The sequence below is a fragment of the Bison bison genome, unplaced genomic scaffold (genome assembly GCF_000754665.1).
Source record: "Bison bison bison isolate TAMUID 2011002044 unplaced genomic scaffold, Bison_UMD1.0 scf7180017864479, whole genome shotgun sequence".
Taxonomy (NCBI): Eukaryota; Metazoa; Chordata; class Mammalia; order Artiodactyla; family Bovidae; genus Bison; species Bison bison.
In genome coordinates, this window is record NW_011495039.1 from 217502 (window position 1) to 244284 (window position 26783).

Sequence of the window (26783 nt, forward strand, 5' to 3'; positions counted from 1 at the left end):
ATATATATATATATATATATATATTGAGCACAGGGGCCTAGCACCTCTTTATAAGTCTCCAAGAATAAAAGTGGTTAAACTTAGCAGCTCTTTGAGGAAAATCCAGTAGGGAGGGCAGGAATGGGCAGTACCTGACAAAGCCTGGCACTTGTCCATTAACCTTGATGAAACAAACACCAGTCCCACGCCGACTCTAAGGCAGCTGTTACATAAGGATAGAAAACAGACTCCGACTGAGAGCCTCTTGTTGTTTTATTTTTTTGCCTTCTGTGTCTTTTCCCTTTAAGTCATTACAGGGGAGGTACCCTATACCTCTGTTGTGTTAACTGAGATCCTAAAAGGGTGCGTTTGGCGCCCTGATCCCTGGTCATCTAGTATTCCACATAAGCCCAAGGTCAGAGTGTGTGGGGTCAGTGATGTTAATTCTCCCCTGAACCACCTGTGACTGGCAAGTATTGGTTTGGCTTGCAGTAAATGTCTTTGAGCAAAATCCAGAGAAATACATGCGTTTTTAGAGGTCATAAGTTATTTATGTTTTTGAACTTAATGGGCAGTGTGTACATAGATTTTTTTTAAATATTGAAAACAAGCATTTTATTCATCATTCTGAAATTTTAAGTTTGTCCACTAGTTATGTAATTTTTTATCCTGCTGTTTACCCTGTGTTCGAGTGACCCCAATACATGGATCGCATACAAATTTTAAAAAGTAGAATTTTCTTCATAGAATAAGATAAGTTGAATTATTTTGAGGGTCAGTTTTTCTTATTAAAAGCAATGAGCATTTTTAAAGACATATCTTTTTATATGAATGCCTTTAATAATCTGTTTTAGGAAATGATAAAAAATATATGGTCACATTTCGAAACAGAAGTGGATTGTTTTTCAATTGTGCTTTATCCTTTTGTTAATTTGTGCCGAGAATATCAACAGATTAAAATATATGGCTTAAAAAAAATTTTATTTTAATCCTAAAACTTGTGTGACTTCAACTGGTCTTACTGCATTACTTACCTGTGGATGTTCTTTTGATATAGGTACTAGCACTTCCTATTTTTATTTGTCTTTAAATTTTATTTAATTTCCCACCTGCGTTTTTGATACCCTTACCCTAAAAACTTGAAATTAATGTTCTAAATTTTGCTGCTTTGTCTTGGTGAATTATAGTCAATATTTTGGAATATTAATTTATTAATTTTAACTTTCACCAACTGTTGAATGAAAGAAAAAATCTGGAGGTTTGTTTTTTGTATTTTTTTGTTGTTGCAAATGTTTAAAGCTAGAAGTGTGAGTGTGAGAAAGATTGTGGATTTTGTCTATCACATAAGGGCATGAATTTTAAAAGGTTGAAAAATACTACTTTGACATTACCTGGTGAGACCTAGCTGTAATCTGCCCAAAGCAACTTATGCTTTGCTGTTGTTTTAAAGGTAGAACGTGTTTTTGTTTTATTCTAAGAAAAGTGAAGCACATGTGTTTCTTTTCAGAGAACTCTTAAGAGTTCTCACTTAAGAACTACACTCTTAAGTGTAGACTTCTGTCAAATTTTAATGTTGTTTGAAAGCCCTTTCTCATCACAAGTTTGATATGATATCATTTCATAATATTTTGTTAGAAAAGTACTTTTGGACTCTAGTCAATGGCTGTTTTATTTAAGACATTATTTTGATTGAATATAATTCCAACCCAAATAGTAGTTTGAATACTCCCTTGAGGGTTATTTTAATTAATTTGATGAGTATAAATATCCTGTAATGTTTTTAAGTATACTTTCTTTTAACTGAAGTTTACTGTAAGATTTTTGTCTTTTTCTTAGACATGGGAAAGTCTTTTTCTCATTTGCCTTTACATTCAAATAAAGAAGATGGTTATGATGGCATGACATCAACTGAAAATATAAGGAACGGATTGGTTAATGGTGAAGTCCATAATGAAGACGGAAGAAGTGGCGATGTCTCTCAGTTCCCATATGTGGAATTTACGGGAAGAGACAGTGTCACTTGCCCCACTTGTCAAGGAACAGGAAGAATTCCTAGGGGTATGTGTTACTGCACTGTTTCTCCATTAAAGAATAATTACAGGAACTTTCACAATTACTTTGAAACTCATGGGTCTAAGCACAACCATTTATGTTTTAAAAGACAGAATTAAAGGTAAAACTTCCTATCAGTTATCTTCTGTCAAAAGGATACAAACATAAAGATTTTAATTAGGGATCCTAAAGCAATAATGAAAAGCACCCTTCTACCTCCAATATTTTTTTCTTTCCCACCTGAAATTATAGCAGATATGCAGCGTGTCTTGACTGTAAACTTTTAGTCCTATTTGGTATCAATAGAGATCAGGTCACGGTTGCTTTGCTGTAGTGGGTGTTAGGTTAAGTAATGTGGTGACCGAATATTTTTAATTTGTTGTTTAAAGAATAATAATAAGCTGGTCATGCGCTAATTAGTTCTTTTTTAAAGGAACTACATGAAGAGGGATGATACATGAAGATGAGCCATATAGGAAAAAAAATCAATTTGTGCCTTGTCATAGGGGAAGTTGATAGGGAGTAATCCCCATGTGCTGTTTGTAGGTTACTTTAGTAGCAGTGGAAGTAAGGAGAAATAATGTAAGAAACCTTGTACTGTTCTCATTTACTTCTTGATTGAAGTCAATATTTGACCCTGGAGAGATGCTGAGGGAAGGCCAGAATGACAATACCTTTGCAGAGGTAGTAGCTATTTGAGAATTAAAGGATTATTGTAGTTTAAGGTATTAATGCACCAGACTGGGGGCCTGGGGAGGGCTGAAGTCTTATTTTTGCAATCTAGATATATTTTTGAAGTATAGCCAGTAGGTTTTTGGCTGTCTGGATGTGTATTGTGGATAGTAAGGTGAAGGATGATCTTGAAGATATTTTTGTCTGAGCAGCTGGAGGAATGGAGTAGCCACTTATTAATATAGAGAAAAGGTTTGAGTATATGTGTCAGGGGAGAGAGCAGGAGTTCAGTTTTAGATATATAAAACTGGAGATGCACTTTTGACATCTGAGTGGATATGTTCAGTAGGAAGTTAGTTATACTAATGGCTGGGAATTCAAATGCAAGGCCTAGCATGAAGTCATATTGGTGTAGAGATGATACTTAAAGCTGAATTGAATGAGAGCACCAAGGTTGTCAGTGTAAATAGAAAACAGAAGAGACTTTAGCACTGAACCTTGGAGCATTGCAACATTTTGAGGTCAGTGACATGAGAAAGAATTAGCAAAGGACACTAAAAATAGCAGCTAGAGCAGAAACAGGAAATCCCTTTGTCCATGGTATCCTTGAAGGTAAATGAGAAAAATGTACTCCTTGGTGGAGGAGAAGTCCATCAACTCTGTTAGGTACTGCTGATCAGATAATGTGAGGACTTAGAACTGACCTTGGGATTTGGTAATTTAGAGGCCAGAGACCTTTTAAAAGAGCAATTTTGGTAGCAAAGGAATGCATAACGTGTGTAGACTGGGATCAGGAGTGCATAGGAGGCGCAAAGTTATATAGTCGGAAAATAGCTTTTCTTTGAGTTTTGCTGTACAGGAGAGGAGAGAAAAGTGATAGCTAGAGGGGACTATAAGGTCAGGAGAAGAATTTTTTGAAGATGGAATGGATAATGTGTTTGCTGATGAGACTGATCCATAGAACACTGATAATGCAGGTGGCAAGGAATATTACAATGCACAAGCACAACAGGCTCCTCCAGAGGAGCATAGCTAGTTTACTCCCAGCAGGAGGAGGGGAGGTAGAGTGCATGGATGCACAAGCGGGTGGGTGCGTGGATGTGGTGGTAGGAGCTTGGTGGGAATCCTTGTGTCTTTGCCGCATCGTGAACTGAGCGTAAGGACAGGGGAGAAGATATTGGAGGTTTGAAGAGAAAGCTGAAGTTATGAAATTGTAGTTTGGGAGAGTCAGGTTGAGAGTATGAACTCGGGAAATATAGTGTAAGTGTTGGCATTATTAAAGGCCAGTTGAAATTAGTGATCTAAAATGAGACTGTTCTTCTCTATCTACTTTTAGCTGTGTAGATACATAGTAGCTAAAGGGTTATTTTTAATCAGTAGCCATTTAAACAGATGAATAGCACCAAATAAGATATGCACACACACACACATACACAGATATATATTTATATGTGAATATGGTAGGGGAAGTATGGATGAGGGGAGACTTGTGGAGGGGGCAGGGAGGTATAACAAAAGTATTATGGAAAGCTTTAAAAGAGAATTTGACTATGGGGCTTTGATAGTTAATATGAAGAACCAAGTTTTCATAAGATTGGAAAATTGGCATTTAGAGGTCCATTTATTCATTAAGTTAAAGTGTTAGCCTCTCAGTCATGTTTGATGCTTTGGTGACCCCTGCCAGACTGGTGTAGCCTGCCAGACTCCTCCGTTCATGGAATTCTCCAGGAAAGAATATTGGAGTGGGTAGCCATTCCCTTCTCCACGGGATAATCCCAAATCAGGGATCGAACCCAGGTCTCCTGCACTGAAGGCACATCCTTTACCATCTGATCCACCAACCCAAGAAAGAAATATTGAATTTTGAAGTAACTTAATATAGAGAGGGGTGTGACCTGAAAGAGTCCTTCCTGGAAGGCTATATATACGTTTGGGGTCTTGAAGCCTGAGAGTTAATATGTCAGTTTTGGTTTTCAAGGGGAATACTTTAAGAACCTTTCTAGTTATAGGGTTTCAGTACACAGTGGTAACAGTATGCTGCTTCTGCTCTCATTCAGATAACCCAATTGAAATCTTAATGGAAAACTGGGTTAAGGAAAGCCTGGTAAATTCAGATCTGAAAGCCTGGACTTGGTGATTTTTTTTTTCCCCCACTGGAAGAAAGAATTACTCTTTCTCATTCTTCATAGTATTTTGAATAGCTAGAAATTCAGATATGAAAAAAACACAGTGTCTGCTTTGGAACTCAGCTACTACTGGATGATTTTTGAAGATTTTGAGAGAATTTAATAAAGGAATGAGATGAGAGCCAGATGGTATTGTGTTCTTTCCAAACCAGACTTTGATGAGGAGTCATTATACTTTTAATTAATCATGTTAATACATTTCTAAATCTAATTCTTTTAGGACAAGAAAACCAACTGGTGGCATTGATTCCATACAGTGATCAGAGATTAAGGCCAAGAAGAACGTAAGTAATCATAAGAAAATGGCAATTAAAAAAATTTTTTTTTTGCTTTTCAAATATGTATAAATAGGTATTTTAGTTAAAACTATTAAAAGGAAAAATAGTATCAGGTTAAGTTATGCCATCATATCCATTATGTCATTAGAAAATAAAAATGATTCCTGATTGCATAAGTTCTTAAAGCAGTGTAGTATCGAAATCTTAAATCTGTTAAAACAGGTAGACCTGAAAGAGCAATTAGGTCTCAGTTACACAGAGACAACATTTTCATCAAAAATGGGTGTTAAGGTATTCCCACTAACTTCAGAATAAATATGGTTATTCATACTATGATGACATAAGGACCCAAAAGTGCTTGGCAGCTTTGCGGAAGTTGTGATGAAACGCAGAAGGGGAGTTCCTAAGAGCCCTTGGACAAAGTAAATACTTTATCCCAAGAGAAGAGGCCCCCACTCAGAAGACTTCCAGTGAATTTCCTCTGAGAATATTCTGTTAACATAGAAAATCTAAAAACTCTTTAACTTGGAGAGAATGCACAAAAGTCGACAGAGATACACAGAAGGGCCTTGAGAAAATCTAAAGGAACTGGGCCATCCTAAGTCCTCAAAGACCTTAAGGAAACTCAACAAAAACTCCTACAAAAAGGAAGATACAACCTAAAGAAAAAAATTACTGACAGTAGAATCCAGGTTGTATAGAACAAGAGTAGTGATAAAAGAAGAGGTTCAGAAACCATACAGATAGTCCCAAAACTAAAGAAGTGGATATACGTAGAGACCATCTAATACTTTGTGTAACAGAGCATGGAGTCCTTGAACAGTGAAGCTATGAAAGCAATCCTGGCCCATCCTCACCACATAATATGGCAACTTCTCTTAAAAGTACAAAAATGTATCTAAATACGAGCAGTAAAAAAAAACAAAACAGATTACCATCAAGCATCATATGAAAGTTCAGTTCAGTCTCTCAGTAGTGTCCGACTCTTTGCGACTCCATGAACCACAGCATGCCATGCCTCCCTGTCCATGACCAACTCCCGGCGACTACCCACACCCATGTCCATCAAGTCGGTGATGCCATCCAACCATCTCATCCTCTGTTGTACCCTTCTCCTCCTGCCTTCAATCTTTCCCAACATCAGGGTCTTTTCAAATCAGTCAGCTCTTCGCATCAGGTGGCTGAAATACTAGAGTTTCAGCTTCATCATTAGTCCTTCCAATGAACACCCAGGACCAATTTCCCTTAGGATGGACTGGTTGGATCTCCTTGCAGTCCAAGGGACTCTCAAGAGTCCTCAACATCACAGTTCAAAAGCATAAGTTCTTTTGTGCTCAGCCCTCTTTGTAGTCCAACTCTCACATCCATATATGACCACTGGAAAAACCGTAGCCTTGACTAGACAGACCTTTGTTGACAAAGTAATGTCTCTGCTTTTCAATATGCTGTCTAGGTTGATCAGAACTTTCCTTCCAAGGAGTAAGCATCTTTCAATTTTATGGCTGCAGTCACTGTCTGCAGTGATTTTGGAGCCCAAAAAAATAAAATCAGCCACTGTTTCCACTGTTTCCCCATCTATTTGCCATGAAGTGATGGGACCAGATGCCATGATCTTCGTTTTCTGAATGTTGAGCTTTAAGCCAACTTTTTCACTCTCCTCTTTCACTTTCATCAAGAGGCTCTTTAGTTCTTCTTCACTTTCTGCCATACAGTTGGTGTCATCTGCATATCTGAGGTTATTGATATTTCCCCCAGCAGTCTTGATTCCAGCTTGTGCTTCATCCAGCCCAGTGTTTCGCATGATGTACTCTGATGTAAGTTAAATAAGCAGGATGACAATATACAGCCTTGACATACTCCTTTTCCTATTTGGAACCAATCTGTTGTTCCATGTCCAGTTCTAACTGTTGCTTCCTGACTTGCATACAGGTAGTAAAACTTATAAAAGAAGAACTGATCAAAATACTAGCAAATGATAAAGCATTATCAGAAGCAGATGAGAACTTTAACTTAATACTTCCGTGTTCTGAAAGAGATTAAAGAAACTATAGAAGCTATGACAGTAAAACAGAAAAGTCAAAAGTTGAGGAGCTCAGAAATACAATGACTAAACAATAGAAGGATATGAAAAGAGAGTCTACAGGTCCCTGGAAAGAATTAGAGAAAAATAATTTTGAGATGAAGACAAGCAGAAAGAACACAGTACAAAGAAATACCTTGGAAAGTGCACTTAGAAGACAGAGCAGATACAAAGGATGAAGTGAAAACATTCACTCGTGCACACACACAAACAAAAATTAATGAAAAGTACTTGAGAGAAAATGGTACAGAACACAAGCCAAGGAGATCAAGCATAAATGTAACTGGAGCTCTTGAAGAAAATCAAAGGAGGCAAACTGAAGAAAGAGAAAACGTTTAACTCAAGATCACTTCCTTGAAATAAACAAGACATAAATCTACACACTGAAAAGACATACCATAATTTTGGAAATAACCAATCTTAGTGAAATTACTGGACTTCAAAGGTAATAACAAAAAACTCAACAGCCCCTTTGAATGCCCAAGCAAAGGATTGATTAAATTATAAGGGATAGAAAATCAGATTGGCATGTTCCTTCTTGACCACAATGCTTTAAACACATAAGCAGTAAAACAGCATGCCAAGTCTTCATGGAAAGAAAAACGCAACTAGGATTTATAAACAGTCTGACTCTTTATTATATAATTTCTAGATAGTTAAGAATGTCCAAGAAATTAGAGTTAATTTCTTAATAACCTAGAGTGGAGCAGCTTTCCTAACTGTTTTAGAATCCAGTAATAGAAGAATTTGGCAATAAGGAGTTCATGATCTGAGCCACAGTCAGGCTCCCAGTCTTGTTTTTGCTGACTGTATAGAGCTTCTCCATCTTTGGCTGCAAAGAATATAATCAATCTGATTTCAGTGTTGACCATCTGGTGACCATGTGTAGAGTCTTCTCTTGTGTTGTTCGAAGAGGGTGTTTGCTATGACCAGTGTGTTCTCTTGGCAAAACTCTGTTAGCCTTTGCCCTGCTTCATTCCGTATCCCAAGGCCAAATTTGCCTGTTACTCCAGGTGTTTCTTGACTTCCTACTTTTGCATTCCAGTCCCCTATAATGAAAAGGACATCTTATTTGGGTGTTAGTTCTAAAAGGTCTTATAGGTCTTCATAGAACCATTCAACTTCAGCTTCTTCAGTGTTACTGGTTGGGGCATAGACTTGGATTACTGTGATATTTGCAGATGGTGATTGCAGCCATGAAATTAAAAGACGCTTACTCCTTGGAAGGAAAGTTATGTCCAACCTAGATAGCATATTCAAAAGCAGAGACATTACTTTGCCAACAAAGGTCCGTTAGTCAAGGCTATGGTTTTTCCAGTGGTCATGTATGGATGTGAGAATTGGACTGTGAAGAAAGCTGAGCACCGAAGAATTGATGCTTTTGAACTGTGGTGTTGGAGAAGACTCTTGAGAGTCCCTTGGACTGCGAGGAGATCCAACCAGTTCATTCTAAAAGAGATCGGTCCCGAGTGTTCTTTGGAAGGAATGATGCTAAAGCTGAAACTCCAGTACTTTGGCCACCTCATGCGAAGAGTTGACTCACGGGAAAAGAGTCTGATGCTGGGAGGGATTGGGGGCAGGAGGAGAAGGGGATGACAGAGGATGAGATGGCTGGATGGCATCACCGACTCGATGGACGTGAGTTTGAGGTGAACTCCGGGAGTTGGTGATGGACAGGGAGGCCTGATGTGCTGCAATTCATGGGGTCGCAAAGAGTCGGACACGACTGAGTGACTGAATTGAACTGAACTGAATAGAAGAATAGATTAATAAATTTGGATAAAATATAAAAAGTTAATAAAAGTGTAGGTTAACTTTTAAAAGATAAAAGCAAAAACAAGATGCAGATCAAGTCAGGATACAAATAGCAAACTAAGAAGTGGTATTTGCAAATATTATTAGAGGTCCAATATCCTTACTCTAGAGTTTGACAGTTTGAGAAGAAAAAGGCTAACCATACAAAAAGTAAGATCTGTGAACAGCCAGTTCACAAGGAAGAAAAGCAAGTATCTTTTAAACATATGAAAAGATATTAAATCTCACTCATAGGAGAAATGCAAATTAGAACAATACTGAGGTACCATTTCTTGTGTATCAGATGAGCAGAAGTCCAAAATTTTGACCGTGTGATTTTGTTGGCAATACTGTGTGAAAACAAGCGCACTTGTGCCTTACTACTGAAGGGGAAATTTGGCCTTACCTGTCAAAATTACATACACATTTACCTTTTGGCTCAGGAATTCTACTTTGAAAAGTTTATTCTAAGGATTACTGTCAAATACAGCATTTGCACGCATTATTCACTGTGCTAGTATTTATTTTACCAAAAACTAGAAATAATGTAAGTGGCCACTAGAAAGGGACTAGTAGAAGAAGTTACACTATATCTATATGATAAAATGGAACGAGGAAGAACTGTATTTTACTATAGCATGATATCCAAAGCACATTTCTTTTGAAACTACATACATGCATGCACACAGAGAGAGAGACAATAGAATGATAAACTATAGACCAACAAAATTGATTACCTTCAGAGTTTGGGACCGAACTTTGAAGAGGAAGCAGGTAAGCAAATTAAATATCTGTGTGTACATGCATATATTTCTGTTGTTTAGACTTTAGATCATGTCCTTCTTTTTTTTAATATCACTTAAAAGATTGTATCAAAAGTAAAAAAAAAAAAAAAAGTTCCTACAAATTGAAACAAACTGAAACAATTGATTCTAACTATATATCCAGTTGATAAAATAACCACAGATTTTCACACACATGTGAAAATTCTACTTCAGTAAATTCATCAGGGAGTCTTGAAATATATACTTTTATAAAGCTCTGCAGTTTGATTCTAATGAGCAGCCTGCTTTGGGCATCACCACAGTAAATGTTCTGTCTATAATAAGCCTGAAATTTGAGTCTCCAAAAAGATAAATATGTCTTTTAAGAAGAATATTTTAATGCTTAATAGATTCAAACCTACTCTATTCAATACTTTTATAATGTAAAAAGATGGTTAAAAAGAAAAAAATCATAACATCTTTTCGTGCTGGTATAATAGGGAAAAAATTGAAAATGAAAATGTCTTCTCTGAATGTTTCATTATGTAATTTTTGATGCATCCATGTTTAAATATCTCACTTTCCTTTTTTTTTTTTTCCAGCAAACTGTATGTGATGGCTTCTGTGTTTGTCTGTCTGCTCCTTTCTGGACTGGCTGTGTTTTTCCTTTTCCCTCGTTCTATTGATGTGAAATACATTGGCGTCAAATCAGCATACGTTAGTTATGATGTTCAAAAACGCACAATATATTTAAATATCACGGTAAGAACATGTTTATATTAATATTTGACTTCATTCCTTTATTTTTAAAAAATTTTTATTGCGAGGTATTTGCTTTATTGTGCTTGTTTCTGCCATACATCAACATGAAGACATCATTGCTTTATCATGTTAAGCAACACCTTTGTCCTTATTGAGAGAACATGAAAGGTAACACTTTAATACTTAGTTTTCTTTCTTTCTGTCTGATGTATTGACTTTTTCTATCATCTTTGATTCTGCTGAAAATGGCAAATTCTGTGTATTCAGAATCCTTATCATTTGAAGATGCCTTTGAGAGGGTAAAATAAAATAATTACTGGGAGAAAAGTTTTTACAATCTGTTTACTTTTCAACATTAGACCCTCAGTTGCTCCTAGCAAGATGTTAATATAGTTGATTGAATAGATGTTATACATGTAACATTTTCATGTCCTTGTGTTTCGTGAAACACAATTTTTGCCATCTTTAACAGACCATTCCTTTGTTTTCAAAGGTAGTGAACAAGTGATTGACTTCTCTTGTAAATTAGTATGTGTGAAAATCTTTGTTTCTCAGGAAAATAATTTTTAGGATTCTGCAGCCTTCCCACACCTGAAACAAGCAAACAAAAACCTCAGCGAAGGTCTTGTATGTGTTCTACATTTATGTAAGCATGGTTTGCAAATCACTGTATTATTAGTAAGGAAGATACATTGCTTCTGGCTTTAAGGTATATCTGTGTGGCAACGATTTGTTTGGAAGGGTAATATTGGACCTCATTCGTTTTCCTTGAAGAGTTGATTGGTGTGCTAAAGGTTGAGGTAGATGCGCCTGTGGTGCTAGAGGGGGGTTGAGAGACATAGGGACTGAAAAGGAAATGTGTGTTGGGTAGAATTACTCCTTAGTTACAGGAAGAAAAGAATTCACATGGATTCATTTATTCTTCTTCTTTTTAAAAAAGAAACTTGAATTAGCTATACCCTGTCAACTATTTCCATACCATTTACTTTATATTCACAACTATGTATGTAGCATTTGCACTATATTAGATATTAGAAGTAATTTAGAGATGTTATGTGGAGGATGTGCATAAGTTATATGCAAATATACACCGTTTTATATCAGTGACTTGAGCATCTGTAGATTTTGGTATGATGGAACCTTGAGTGGATGGGATAGTTGGTCCTGAAACCAATCCCCCATGGATACCAAGAGATGACTAAACATACATGTGCTAACTCTGTATATAAGCATTTCCATGCATATATTTACACATAATACATTTTAAAATGGAATTATGTATAAAGGGTACACACATATACGTGAGTGTATATACATACACGTTTTCACTTAATTGATCTCACTGCATTTTCCCATATTATGTGGTTGCATGTAGTCTTTTACATGGCCATGTTACAATTTTTACTCAACCTTCTTAATAGTTGCTTAGTTTTGATATTACAAATATTTATTCCAAAAACATCTTTGTGCTTAAACTTTGTGCTTCCATTTCCGGTTATTTTTTAAGGATAAATTCCTGAAAGTAAATTTGCAGTTAAAGACCATAAGTTTAAGGCCTTTGATAATAAATCATCATTATTCAAAAGCCTATGACTGCAGTCCCTTGCCTTATAAATTAAATGGATTCTCAGTTTTCAGCAGTAAAATTTTTTATTTTTCATACTAAACTTTTTTGTCCTGTCTTATTTTTTGTTGTCTCTCTTGATGTTTATCTTTGTGTTACCTTTTTAGCTACTAATTTATCTTTCTGTAATTCTACAAGTATTTTTGTTTCCAGCCTGTTTTGCATCATCTTTGTGTTATCTTTTTAGCTACCAATTTATCTTTCTGTAATTCTTAAAAGTATTTTTGTTTCCAGCCTGTTTGCATTTTTTTTTTAAATTTTAAAAGATAGGCCTTTATTGTTTTAGAAACAGCTAAAAATTAGAAATATGTAGCATCTGCTGCACTATAATTTTCATGATCTGGAGAATGAGAGAGGTCATTTTTTACTAAACCCCCATGACAGGTACAGTCCTCTGAAGACCTTTTAACTTCTGGGAAATAGAAAACTTCTCTATGAGGAATCTACACGTTTCAACCTGCCTCCCTTTACCCAAGCTCCAAAATGACTAACATTCACGGCACCACAGAATACCTTACACGTTTTTTTTTCCCCTCAAACCATCTACCCATGCTGATCAGTTCTAAAAGGTACTGATGTCACATGATGCAGTTTCTTCTCTGTGCGGAATATTAACTCAGAGCAAATGGGAAGACAACACAAAATGAGCTGACTACCATGGTGTGGGCTGCCTATGAATTTAAAAAAATATTTTAATATTCTAATGAAAAGTATGGACACCTCATCAGAAAAAATGTGTACCAATATTAAATAGAACTCCAAAATTTTCCTGGATCCCATTCCTTGGTCTATATCAGAGGGTCCATTGACCTTAAATTTGCAATTTTTTACTGTAGTGTCTAGAAATAAATGGAGAAGGACATGGCAGCCCACTCCAGTATTCTTGCCTGGAGAATCCCAGGGACAGAGGAGCTTGGTGGGCTGATGTCTATGGGGTGGCACAGAGTCAGACATGACTGAAATGACTTAGCAGCAGCAGCAACTAGAAATAAAATGATATTGGTATTAAGACCCAAGTAGGTGAAAATGTTGTATATTTAGAGAAAGGTTATTTCTACTATTTTATAGAATTTTAAAACATTTCTCTACATTTAACAAAATGAATGCATAAATGTGATCATAAAATTACTGGTTGCTAGCACATTCTTTTTTTTGTCATCATTTTTATACTAAGACCATTTTCTGTCTTGTCACTTATCCCATGTTGCCTCATTCCATATCTTTCTCCATATTCATATTAACTTATAAACTCATATGTTCAGTTTTTCTTAAATCATTATTTAGTTCTAAAAATAATATTTTGTACATACTTTTATGCATCTTGGTTTTCTCAGTTGTTAATACTTTGCAGGAATCACTCCTGATTTTCTGCTTAGAGTTCATTCATTCTTTTTAATGGCTGCATATTATTCCATGTAATGACATAATATTATTTTTCAAGCATTCTACTTTATGTTGGACATTCACTTTATTTTCAAGATTTGTGTTTTGTTTTGTTTTTTGCCACTACAAATAACACTGTCATTAACATCCTAATGTTTTTATTTCTGTGGAATAATTGCTCAGAAGTAGAATTGCTAGGTCAGAGGATAATGCATAATTTAAATTTCAATGAATATTGCTGTAATCCTTCATGTATTTTCCAGGAATGCAAAAATACACCCTTTGGCCCATATCCCTGCCAGAAATAGAATCTGTCATTTTCTATAACTTTTACTAGTTTAATGGATATAAAGCTATATTCCACCTTTATTTAAATCAGCTTTTCTCTGACCATAAATTAATTTGACAAATAGTGTTGGCCATTTATATTTGTACTCTGCTGATTTCTTTACTCATATCCTTTGCTCTTATTTTTTTTTTTAACAGGAGGCTTTATGTCTTTTTTTCCACTTTGTAAGGCCTCGTAGTATAGGTGACAACCATTACTATCTGCCTTACAAATACTTCTTCAAGTTTTATTAGTTAATGTTTTGTGATTTTATTTGTGATTTATTTTGTTAGCACTATTTTAGATGTTTTGTTATTTCCTGATTTAACAGTTTTTCTTTTCATTGACTGTTTTCTAAAGTAATTTGAAACAGTTCTTTAAGTTAGAATTGCAGAAGTTCAGCCCAGCTGTTAATTAAGTGTGGAAATGATGCAGCTGTATTTCTTTTCATCAAGTCTTGAAACTGTTCCAATTCCTCTTAAAAGTGACCTGTTGGAAACCTCTACTCATGTATGAGATAAAATACCAATTAAAAAAAAAATAGTTTAAAGTTTTGCTTAACATTTTAAAAGGTTGTCTTTGTATTCAGTAGAATCAGAAATAACTTAGCCTGTGAAGACATTTACATATTAACATTTAGAAAAATTTGGATGGAACTTTAGAGTTACTTTTATTGAAAAATAAAAAAGTAATTTTCCTTGGGGACATGGGCACTGCAGCAGTAGCCCTGAGAGGCACAGCATGTTGGCATAAGTCCTCTTGGAGGAGGTAGTCATTAGCCCCACCATAGAGCCTGCATGTGGAGTCATTTAGTTGTGTCTGACTCTTTGTGACCCCACAGACTGTAGACTGCCAGGCTTCTCTGTCCATGGGATTTCCTAGGCAAGAATACTGGAGTGGGTTGCCATTCCCTTTTCCAGGGGTTCTTCCCCACTCTGGGATTAAACTTGGGTCTCCAGCACTGCAGGCAGATTCTTTACCATCTGAGCCACCAGCCCTACCATAGAGCCTGCAGACTCCAGGACTGGGTGCTCAGGCCAAACAACTAACAGGAAGGGAGCACAGCCCCACCCATCAGCAGAAAATTAGATTAAATATTTAGTGAGCAAGGCCCTGCCCACCTGAGCAAGACCTAGCTTTCCCCACAGCCAGTCCTTCCCATCAGGATGCTTGCACAAGGCTCTTATTCTCATCCATCAGAGAACAGACAGAAGAAGCAAGAACTACAGTCCCATGGCCTCCAGAATGAAAACCAGAATCACAGAAAACTAACCAAAATGATCACATGGATCATATTCTTGTGTAAATCAATGAAGCTATGAGCCATGCTGTGCAGGGCCACCCAAGGTGAATGGGTCATGGTGGAAATCTCTGATAAAACGTAGTCCACTGGAGAAGGGAATGGCAAACCACTTCAGTGTTCTTGCCTTGAGAAACCCATGAAGAGTATGAAAAGACAAAAAGATATGACACCAGAAGATGAGCTCCCCTGATTGATGTGTCCAACATGCTACTGGGAAAGAGTATAGAAATAGTTCCAGAAAGAATGAGGAGGCAGAGCCAAAGCAGAAATAACATCCAGTTGGTGATGTGTCTGCTGGTGAAAGTAAAGTCCAATGCTATAAAGATCAATATTGCATAGGAACCTGGAATGTTAGGTCCATAAATGAAGGTAAATTGGAAGTGGTCAGGCAGCAGATGGCAAGAGTGAACATCGATATTTTAGGAATCAGTGAACAAAAATGGAAATGGGCAAATTTAATTCAGATGACCATTATATCTACTACTGTGGGCAAGAATCCCTTAGAAGAAATGGAGTAGCCGTCATAGTTAACAAAAGAGTCCAAAATGCCGTACTTGACAGGTGCAGTCTCAAAAACCACAGAATGGTCTCTGTTCATTTCCAAGGCAAACCATTCAACATCACAGTAATTCAAGTCTGTGTCCCAAAACACTAATGCTGAAGAAGCTGAAGTTGAACGGTTCTACAAAGACCTACAAGACTTAGAACAAACACCAAAACCAGATGTCCTTTTCATCATAGGGGATTGGAATGCAAAAGTAGAAAGTTAAGAGATACCTGGAGTAATAGGCAAGTTTGGCCTTGGAATACAAAATGAAGCAGGGCAAAAGCTAACCAAGTTTTGCCAAGAGAATGCACTGGTCGTAGCAAATACCTCTTCCAACAATGCAAGAGATGACTTTACATGTGGACATCACCAGATGGCCAGTACGAAAATCAGATTGATTATATTCTTTGCAGCCAAAGATGGAGAAGCTCTATACAGTCCGCAAAAACAAGACCTGGAAGTGACTGTGGCTGGGATCATGAGCTCCTTATTGTAAAATTCAGACTCAAGAAAGGAGGGAAAACCACTAGGCCATTCAGATATGAACTAAATAAAATTCCTTACATTTATACAGTGGAAGTTACAAATAGATTCAAGGGATTAGATCTGATAGAGTACCTGAAGAACTATGAATAGAGGTTCATAACACTGTATAGGAGGCAGTGACCAAAACCATTCTCCAAAAAGATGAAAGAAGGCAAAATGGTTGTCTGAGGGGGTCTTACAAATAGGTGAGACAAGAAGAGAAGCATGTAAAGTTTAAAAATAAAATAAAATTTAAAAAAAAAAAAGAAGAAAGGGAAGGATATACCCAACTGAATACTGAGTTCCAGAGAATAGCACAGAGAGATAAGAAAACCTTAAGTGAACAATGCAAAGAAATAGAAGAAAACATGGAATGGGAAAGACTAGAGATTTCTTCAAGAAAATTGAAGATACCAAGGGAACATTTCATACAAATATCGGCACAATAAACAACAGAAATGGCAGGGACCTAACAAAAGCAGAAGAGATTAAGAGGTAGCAGGAATACATAGCAGAACTATACAAAAAGGTCTTAATAAACTGGATGACCAATATGTTGTGGTTATCCCAATGTACAATCTGGATTTAGAAAAGGCAGAGGAACAAGAGGTCAAATTGCAGACATCCATTGGATCATAGAAAATGCAAGGGTATTCCAGAAAAACGTCTACTTTTGCGTCATTGACCACTCTAAAGCCTTTGTGTAGATCACAACAGACTGTGGTAAATTCTTAAAGAAACGGGAATACCAGACCACTTTACCTGCCTGATGAGAAACCTGTATGAAGGTGAAGAAGCAACAGTTAGAACTGGACATGGAACAATGGACTGGTTCAAAATGGGGAAAGGAGTACATCAAGGCTGTATATTGTCATCCTGCTTATTTAACTTACATGCAGAGTACAGCATATGAAATGCTGAGCTGGATAAATCCCAAGCTGGAATCAAGGTTGCCAGGAGAAATATCAAAAACCTCAGATGTTATCAGACTTTTGGCGGAAAGCAGAGGACTTAAAAGAACTTCTTGATGAAGATGAAAGAGGAGAGTGAAAAAGCTCACTTAAAACTCAACATTCAAAAAACTAAAGATCATGGCATCTGGTCCCATCACTTCCTGGCAAATAGATGGGGGAATAAATGGAAAAGATAGCAGATTTTATTTTCCTGGGCTCCAAAATCACTGCAGACAGTGACTGCAGCCATGAAATTAAAAGACACTTGTTCCCTTGGAAGAAAAGCTATGACAGACCTAGATAGCATATTAAAAAGCAGGCACATCATTTTGCCAACAAAAGTCCGAAACCAATACAATATTGTAAAGTTAAAAAATAAAATAAAATTTAAAAAAATAATAATTACAAAAAAAAAAAAACTATGGTTTTTCCAGTAGTCATGTATGGATGTGAGAGTTAGACCATAAAGAAGGCTGAGCACCGAAGAATTAATGCTTTCAAACTGTGGTGCTATAGAAGACTCTTGAGAGTCCCTTGAACAGCAAAGAGATCAAACCAGTCAGTCCTAAAGGGAATCAACTGAGAATATTCATTGGAAGGACTAATGCTGAAGCTCCAGTACTTTGGTCATCTGATGCCAAGAGCTGACTCATTGGAAAAAACCCTGATTCTGGAAAAGGTTGATGGCAAGAGGAAAAAGGGCCACAGAGGATAAGATGGTAAATGGCATCACTGACTCAATAGACATGAGTTTGAGCAAACTCTGGAAGATAGTGAAGGACAGGGAAGCCTGGCATACTGCAGTCTATGGGGTTGCAGTTAGTTGGACAGAACTTAGCAACTGAACAACAACTTTTATTGAATTTTTGCTAAGGCCACAAATACATTTTATAACATTGATTTTTCTATGTTCTGGTACTATACATTTCCTGAGCCTGCTCTTTAAAAGTATATGTTCATTGTATGTGTTTTATATACATAGCACTCAGGCAAAACCCAAATAATTGGTTCAATGTTCTTTGATGTTTTGGGGGACAATTTACTTCCTCCTGGTAAATGAAGCATAGCCACAGCTGGAGTCATTTTCTCTATTTATTTTGAATACTTCTTTATTATGCCTATTCTAAGATAACTTGCACATTTTCTACCTCCTTTCTTTTTCAGAATACACTAAATATAACGAACAATAACTATTATTCTGTTGAAGTTGAAAACATCACTGCACAAGTTCAGTTTTCAAAAACAGTTATTGGAAAGGCACGCTTAAACAACATAACCAGTATCGGTCCACTGGATATGAAACAAGTAAGCTTCGTTCAGAAAATACTTTGGAGGAGTTAAATACATCTCAACTTTGTATATAATATTAACTTTCAGGAGATGGGGGTTTTCCTAAAAAATTAGGCTTTGAAATGTATCCCATACGTATGTAAAAGAAAGTCATAGAATCAAACCCATAAAAAGATTTCCAAACTCTTTTAAGTTATGAAATGTGTCTGAAATATTTGATATTTTGATACTATTCTCTGTTGGTTTATTTTCATTTTTTGCCTTTCAGATTGATTATACAGTACCTACTGTCATAGCAGAGGAAATGAGTTATATGTTGTAAGTTCTGATTTTTAATTATTTTATCTCATTAAATTATAAAGAATAAGTGTGTGCATGTGTGAATATATAGGGTTTTCCTGATAGCTCAGTTGGTAAAGAATCCGCCTGCAATGCAGGAGGCCCCAATTCGATTCCTGGGTCGAGAAGATTCACTGAAGAAGGGATAGGCTACCCACGCCAGTATTCTTGGGCTTTCCTTGTGACTCAGCTGGTAAAGAATCCGCCTGCAATGTGGGAGACCTGGGTTCAATCCTTGGGTTGGGAAGATCCCCTGGAGAAGGGAAAGGCTACCCACTCCAGTTTCTGGCCTTGAGAATTCCATATACAGTCCATGGGGTCATGGGGTCACAAAGAGTCGTATATACATGTGTGAATATATATATTTAATAAATATATATGTTTAATTTTCCATCATTTTAGCAGAGACAAGACTACATTTTTAGAATATTCCTTCTGGCCTTTGATCATCTCTGTTCTCTCTCTTCAAAATGTGTAACATTAATGTACATATACCTGTACACATAGTTCTTTTTTTCACAATTAGGATTATGCATACCATGTCACTTTTTATTTACTATGTTATAAAAATCATATTCTCATATTTTGTTATTTTTTTGTTTTTGTATAGGAGGACTACAAATGCTAATGACATTTAATATTCTATTCGGGTTTGAAGTTGTGAAACTTGTAAATTAGGTCTAAATGATTATTAGCTCTTGTTAAGTAAAAAACTGTGATAATTTTTTAATCCTCTTGATATCAGCCTGATACAGAATTTCTGAGTAGGTAATAATCTGGTTACTAAAATTTCAAAAGGTGAAAAAAAAATAGAAGTAGTTAGTAGACAACTCTACAGCTGCTGTAGTATGAAAGCATAGAATAAGAAGCCATGAAAATATTAATCATTTGAGATATAGAGAATGCTCCACCATTTAATGGCTATTTATTATATCTTCTTAATAGTATTTCTATTGGCTTTAACATAGGAAGAGGAATTGTAATTAAACTATTTTGTTAATAAATTTCTAATGTCATAGTTTGTGTGTATTTACATTGCTTTTTTCTTTAACAGTGATTTCTGTACACTGTTAACCATCAAGGTACATAACATAGTGCTCATGATGCAGTAAGTATGATTTTTTTTTGAAGTAATTTCTTTGTTTCAACTTTAGATGTGTAACATTAGCTTAGAGTATACACATCTTTATAAATGCTGTCTCATTTGTGTTTTTAAGCCTTAACATAAGTGCAGTGAGGTGAAGAAAATAGTTTCCCACTTTACACATGAGGAAATGGGAGCTCAGAGAAGCAGGAAGGACCACATGTCTGCTAAATAGTGAATCTTGACCTTCCAAGAACTCAGGAAAACAGTAGAAATTGATACAGAGAGAAGGATGAGCTCAACAGCCAATTCCTTGCTCCCTGTGGTAAAGGCAGTAACAGTAGTGAAGAGAAATAATGTTATTGGTTTGCAAGCTGGGTGTTTCCCTAAGCCATGAAAACATTGTAGGTTATAGGTTGGGTCTTTAGGCCATTAGCTAACACCTAATTAACCCTTTTTCTCTGATGAGAGAACTGTGTGATTATTTTTAAGAGTGCAATGAACTAAATATATTTTTAGCCAAAGATAGGTGTTTTGAAAAAAATGACATTTTTTTTGCATATAATTATTTGGATAGGGCTTGCTCAGCCAGCATTCCTGTTGTCTACTGGCGAAATACTCCCTAAGAGACCCATGTCTACAACATTAAGTTATCATTAATCAAATAACCTCTCCCTGAAAAGAATTTTGATATATAAAGTGTTCCCACTTTAGAAAGTTTTTTTTATATATAACTATTCAGTGCTTCTCTCCATTTATTTTATTTTCAGAGTTACTGTAACGACAACTTACTTTGGACATTCCGAACAGATATCCCAGGAAAGGTACCAGTATGTTGATTGTGGAAGAAACACCACGTATCATTTGGGGCAATCTGAATATCTAAATGTACTTCAGCCACAACAGTGAAAACTCAGAGATGCACCTGGAGAAAAAAAATACCTATTGATATTTTCCAAACTTTGAAGGATGAGGTACTTTGTGATAGGAGATCTTAAATTGAACAACCTAAAGTTTACACTTCTGTTTTAAGAGTACATCTAAGAATATGTGGACTTGTAGTTTATTACAATTCTCCACTCTGTGTTTGTGATGTTTATACCAGGATCTTTTATTTGAACCTAAATTTACTGATTGATGTTCTTCACTCCTTTCCCAAAGGGGAAAACTAAGACTTCTCCTTCAGGATAACAGATACTTATTTAAAATTCACAGCTCTAATCACTACTGAAAACATAATTTTGGTGATGAACATAATTTGAGAAACTTTATTTCTGAATGTTTTTATAGAAAATTACAGAGGGCCTATTACTGATGAAGACATTTAAAGAATACCTTTTCTTTTTTCCTGTTTTATAAACTCCCATTGCTACTTGGTAGTATTTAACCTATATGCTATTTTAGCTTTTAGCTAAATATTTTTACTTTTTCATTTTGAAATCCCACTCATTTGCATGGTTTTGTCAGTGTTATTTCAAGCTAGTGTTTGCATAACACTTATAAACCAAAATAATGTTTGCAGAATTCTGTACCTGAAAAATTTTAAAAACCCCTATATAATATGTTTCACGTCTTTCCATGTTATAGTTGTGTGAAACTTTTGTGTAATATTCAAATATAACCATTTAATGTACAGTATTGTAAATAAATTATGCATGGATTCTAAATAGTTGTAATAAATGTTAAAGTGGTACAGATTTAAAATCTAGTAAGTTGCTCATAAAAATTAAAAAAACAGGAAAATGAAATTCAGAAACCTCTAGAATGTGAATATGTTTCCAAATACATATTTGATCAGGTATAACATAGATTTGAAATAAAATATTTTGGTGATCCACTTTTTTTTAATGTTGCTTTTCATACTAAAGAATTATGAAGATACTTTTCACAACTGTTAGGTACTCAGATCATCAATTTTATGAATGTTTTAATGAGGTGAAATTATTACTTTGGTAAAATTATCCAGGAAATCCTCTTATAAATTATGGTGGCTATAGCAAAATAAAACCTGTACTTTTTTTAAATTTAATTACTTTGCACATCGTGGATATCAGGCCTCTAGGAGTTACATTTTTTAAGTTTTCTACTTTTGGTTTGGATTTTGTTTAAAGTTGTTCTGAAGTGTAAATTATTGACTTACTTTACTATTTTATATTTTTAATACCATTTTGCATTTGGGCTTTTGGCCTTTTCACTTCCCAAGTTCAAAGTACCTTTGAAATACATGATACTGAGCATAGGGGCTGACTATTGATACCAAAAACAGTCATTGGCTTGAGATTAATTTCCTTCAGTTCCTTAGTGATAAATCAGGTTACCCCTCTCTCTACCTGAAAAGTGCCTAACATAGGTCTGAAACATTCTTATTTATAAGTCTGATTCTCTCAACTATAAAACGTGAGCTTTATTTAATTATAAGTAATTAGAGCTAATGAAGCCCTTCTTTCTGCCTTTAAACCTACTCAGGTTTCCCCTTAGCTTTCATATCCTTTTTTTCTAAGTTTTCCTCAATGAACCATTTTAATGATGAAATGTACTAACTTCTTTTTTCGTTTTTAACTACTTAGTCTCCCGTTAATCCACTGCTAACTCATCTATCCTTACTATTAAACTAAAATCACCCCTTTAAATTAATTATGGATTTTGTGGTCCAACCCAATCTTTAATATTTTTTCTGCCATGTTTTTTGATCACCCTTTGTCTCTTTGAAATTGCACACTTCACTACTGTGTGGGTTCTAACTGTATTTTTCACATTGTTCTCATTTCATTTTTCTCACTCTACTATCTTCTGATGTTTTAATGAGTAGTATCCAGACCCTCTTCTGCCTCAAAATTCTTACTTCTTTGTCTTCAACAATCACCTCCATTAGTGCATCCGGATCTGTTCCTACATCCCTGACCAGTAACCTATCTAGTTTCTCATTTAGTTAATGAGTTAGACATCCCTGGTAGCTCAGACAGTAAAGAATCTGCCTGCAGTGCAGGAGACCAGATCCCTTGAAGAACGGAATGGCAACACACCCCAGTATTTTTGCCTGGAAAATTCCATGCACAGAGGAGCCTGGCGGGCTGTAGTCCATGGGGTTATAAAAAGTTGGACATGACTGAATGACTAACAGCTTTTAGAGATAATAGCATTTAAGTGACTGTGTAAAAGCAAAAAATGTTAAAAAAAAATACCGTATTTTGTTTCGTCCCATTTCTTCAAAATCATCCTTTCAGATATGCCTTCTTCAAAAATCAATCCTAATTTATTTTCCTACTTTGTATCTTTTAACCTTGGAAAACTGTACAGTGTAAACTAAGTGGACTTTTCTTCTGATGCGTAGCTCTAATATCCTTGTAAAGTGGACACAGAGCATCTGCCGAAGAGTCAGGAAAGTTAGAGAACATTTGCTTTTACTGACTTAGTTCTGAATATTTATTCATTCTTTAAATTAAAAATTCCTTATTATTCCTGCTTTCTTTGGCATTCAAGTCAGAAAGAAACTGAAATTTAAAATAAGTTAAAAAAAGAAAGTAGTAGAGAAATCAAGATCACTTGTGACTATTTTCACAGAGGGTTAAGTAACTGCCAGAGAACCCTAGAGCCAAGTAGGCTGTAAATTAATACAATTGCAAAAGCACATTCCGATGATGCAGACTTATAGCCATTAAAATAAAAATCTGGAAAGAACAGATGAGGCTTTAACCTTTCTTAGGTCATTGTCCAATGCAGTTTCCTATGTGGTAATAGGATTTTTAAAAAACTATTTTTAGATCTTATTCAACAAACATGGTAAAGATGTTAATTTTTTTCTCTCTGATATTTCCAAGTATAACTTCTTTGCACCTATAATAGACTGGTCCTTCTAACCAAGCCTACATGTTTTGATATTACATTTATAGAGCACCATGCCCTTTGCAGAACTCTTGTCTTGTCATATCATTTGTCAGAATCCTGTGAGTCAGAAAAGGAGGGTGGTAGGAGCTCCATCTTTTAGAAAAGGAAAAAGAGGCATGGAGAAGTTGAGGGTCTTGCTGAATATTTAATAAATACTTTAACTGATGCCAGACCGAATTTTTCTGTCTGCCATTTCTGTGCTTGGTCAGTGAAATCACCCACTGGAAAGCCCTGTTGACTCAGGTTAGTACAAGTAAAAATCAGAGAAAGTGTTCACATGGGTAACACAATGACAGTACAGTTAATACTAATGAACTAAGATTTTGGATATCTTGAAATTAGTACCTGAAATATTTTCAAGGGAAATGAACACTTGTAAGATATTTTGGAGCATAATCTATAACTTAATATTTTTAAGTAGCTTAATTTTCTGTTAAATCTGTGATTATTCCAATAAAGATAATAGATAGACTAATTATAAAGAAGAGATTAATGGATTTGAGATTTGAAATAATAGTTTGAAAATATTAGACACCAGATAAACTGCTTGCAATTTCTAAATAGCCATCTTTACTGTACATGTAACATGTAAAGGACCATGGTTTTATTTGTGTGCATTTTTTCCATGCTTTTTTGTTTGTTTAGGCAAATGACATAATTATTTTCTCAAAGAATTCATGAATTATTATTACTCAAAGAATTATTTTCTCAAAGAAAATAAAATTCACTTTGGATCTTCTGACTCATAGTTTAGGAATAACACAGTGTGGTGTTCAAATAGATAGGAAGTGATTGCCAAAACAAAATGAGAGTGACTTAAAAACTTCAAACGTCAGCCTGATGAATCTTTGTGGTTCTTAGCCTTATCATTATTGCAATATAATTCTGGATGTTTAATTGGACTACGTGTCCCCAACTTTCCCTCATGCCATTTGACTTTCTTTTTTAATTTTAAAATAATTCTTTGTATATTGCTATGTCTTATTTAAGAAAATGATTTGTTAGATATTTGACCCCAAAGTAAGTCACTTCTCAGTATAGCTAATGTTTACTGATTACTTTCTGTGTCACATACTGGACTGTACTAACTTTTCTCATTATCCCTCGGCAGAGTCCTGTAAGGTAGTGACTGTCATTACCCCTCCCCCATTTTATCTCCGAGGAAATCTGGGTTTTAGAGAGGTTAAGAAATATACATAAGCTTTAAAGTGGCAGATTAGAGATTCACACAGGTCGGTTTTACTCAAGCATCATTGTTCTTACAGTAAGCATATTTTCTTTCCAGCCTTTGAAAATGTTTTATTCATAAAAATGTATTGGATGTTGCACATAATATGTAGGACTGAGGCTTTTGATAGTATTTTTAAGAATACTATTAAGATACTTTATTATTTTATAAATCTTTAGTATAAAGTGTTTATCTTTAATTATTAATGCTTATCTGTTAGGGTTTCTTTATAAAAGATATAAAATTTTAAATTAACAAGTACATATGTCTTCCTTGATTGGGCTTCCCAGTTGGTACTAGTGAGATTGTAAGCCAAAGGTTACTCACCATTCTGTGATTTTTTAGTTCATAACATCTGAAAACAGTAACTACTTGGCTCAAATACATCTAAGAATTAATTTCATTTCTTTCTCTTTTTTTGTAATATCAGGTTTTAAATGAGATGTTAAACTATTTTAAGGAAAAAATATGTTTGAGGTGAGATAAAAAGACTATTAAACATTATTTCTTTAAAAAAATTATTTTTACATGAAAACTAGATATATTTGTGATGCGTTCAATCAAAAAATTCACTACTGTATCCCAGATCTACATATTTCAAAGTAAAAATGTTCACTTGTCAGCTGAAATTTCTGATTAGAACTAATATTTGTATATTTTTGTGCTTAGAATTTAAATTTCACAGTGGATTTTTTTTTTAAGTTGACCTTTAATTAGGATGAAAGCAAGTGATATATTTATATACTATAGGGATAAAAATGGTAATTTTCATTTTTAAAAAACTACCAGTGTGATTCTGTTTTTAGTTCCTTTTACTCATGTTTAGCATAGGCTTTTAAGTTTAAAAATACACTGTGGTCTGTATTGACCCAAAAAGTATTCCATAAATTAAACAAATATATGGCAAGTTTTTCATAGCTAAATCTAATTCTTCTAGAAGGAAGTTATTGCCTTCTATTTAATTACATTAATTGAAATGTGTTTAAGAGAAATGTTTTCAGCATATTTTGTATACTAAAAAACAAAAGGGGTTAGTATTGGGCCAATGGCCAAGAGGTAATGTTACTACCTTGTAGACTGTTACAGTTCAAATTGTCCCACTCCCCCCAGAATTTTAGAAACTAGAAATCTGGGAGATACTATGTCAGCTGTAGTCAGTTGACTCTTAAATGCTGTAAGCTGTATTCATCTTTTGTTACTGTGTGAGATGGGAAAAATGCCACATTGCAAAAGATGCATAATTTCATTGTATAATGATTTATTTTAGGCATATAATATCAGGAAGCTTTGTCTTGTGTGTTTTGTCTTGTATTTCCTCATAGAACTAAAGTAAGTAAGATTTGGGGAAATGATTTTAAAATGCTTTCTGACTTGACATGCTTGGTCAGAAATTGTTGGCATTGGTGGGTAGGTTCTAACCAGTGATTTTAATTGTGCAATAAATAATAATAGAGTGTGAGACTATGTTTGGGCACTTACTATTTGTTTATATTAGGTATTAGCCTCCATTGTAATATACTTACTAAATTTCCAAGTTGAACAGTTCTGTAGTTAATAACTATTGTTGCTGTACCTGTAACAAAACATACTTACGACAGTAAAATGAATAGAAGTGCCCCCAAATACTATTTTTTAATTCACTTGTAACTGTTCCTCTTGTAATTGTGTATGACAAAATCAAATTTGTAAAAATTTTAGCATGAAAAATAAAATTTGTATCAGTCAAG

General features: G+C 35.1%; 1 protein-coding gene across 3 annotated transcripts in view; it reads left to right on the forward strand.

The window, feature by feature from the left end:
- Nucleotides 1-26783, forward strand: part of TMEM106B (transmembrane protein 106B) — a 27593-nt gene extending 810 nt beyond the window's left edge. Inside the window, exons 1-8 of one of the 3 annotated variants that reach the window (XM_010862137.1) lie at nucleotides 98-448; nucleotides 1816-2037; nucleotides 5110-5173; nucleotides 10408-10567; nucleotides 18395-18535; nucleotides 18789-18838; nucleotides 19914-19967; nucleotides 20714-26783. In XM_010862137.1, coding sequence (XP_010860439.1) covers nucleotides 1818-2037; nucleotides 5110-5173; nucleotides 10408-10567; nucleotides 18395-18535; nucleotides 18789-18838; nucleotides 19914-19967; nucleotides 20714-20852 — 828 coding nt within the window. In that variant the 5' untranslated portion in view covers nucleotides 98-448; nucleotides 1816-1817 and the 3' untranslated portion in view covers nucleotides 20853-26783. Of the gene's footprint in view, nucleotides 1-97; nucleotides 449-1815; nucleotides 2038-5109; nucleotides 5174-10407; nucleotides 10568-18394; nucleotides 18536-18788; nucleotides 18839-19913; nucleotides 19968-20713 lie in introns of those variants that run through there. The other 2 variants (XM_010862136.1, XM_010862138.1) reach the window with 2 other exon arrangements.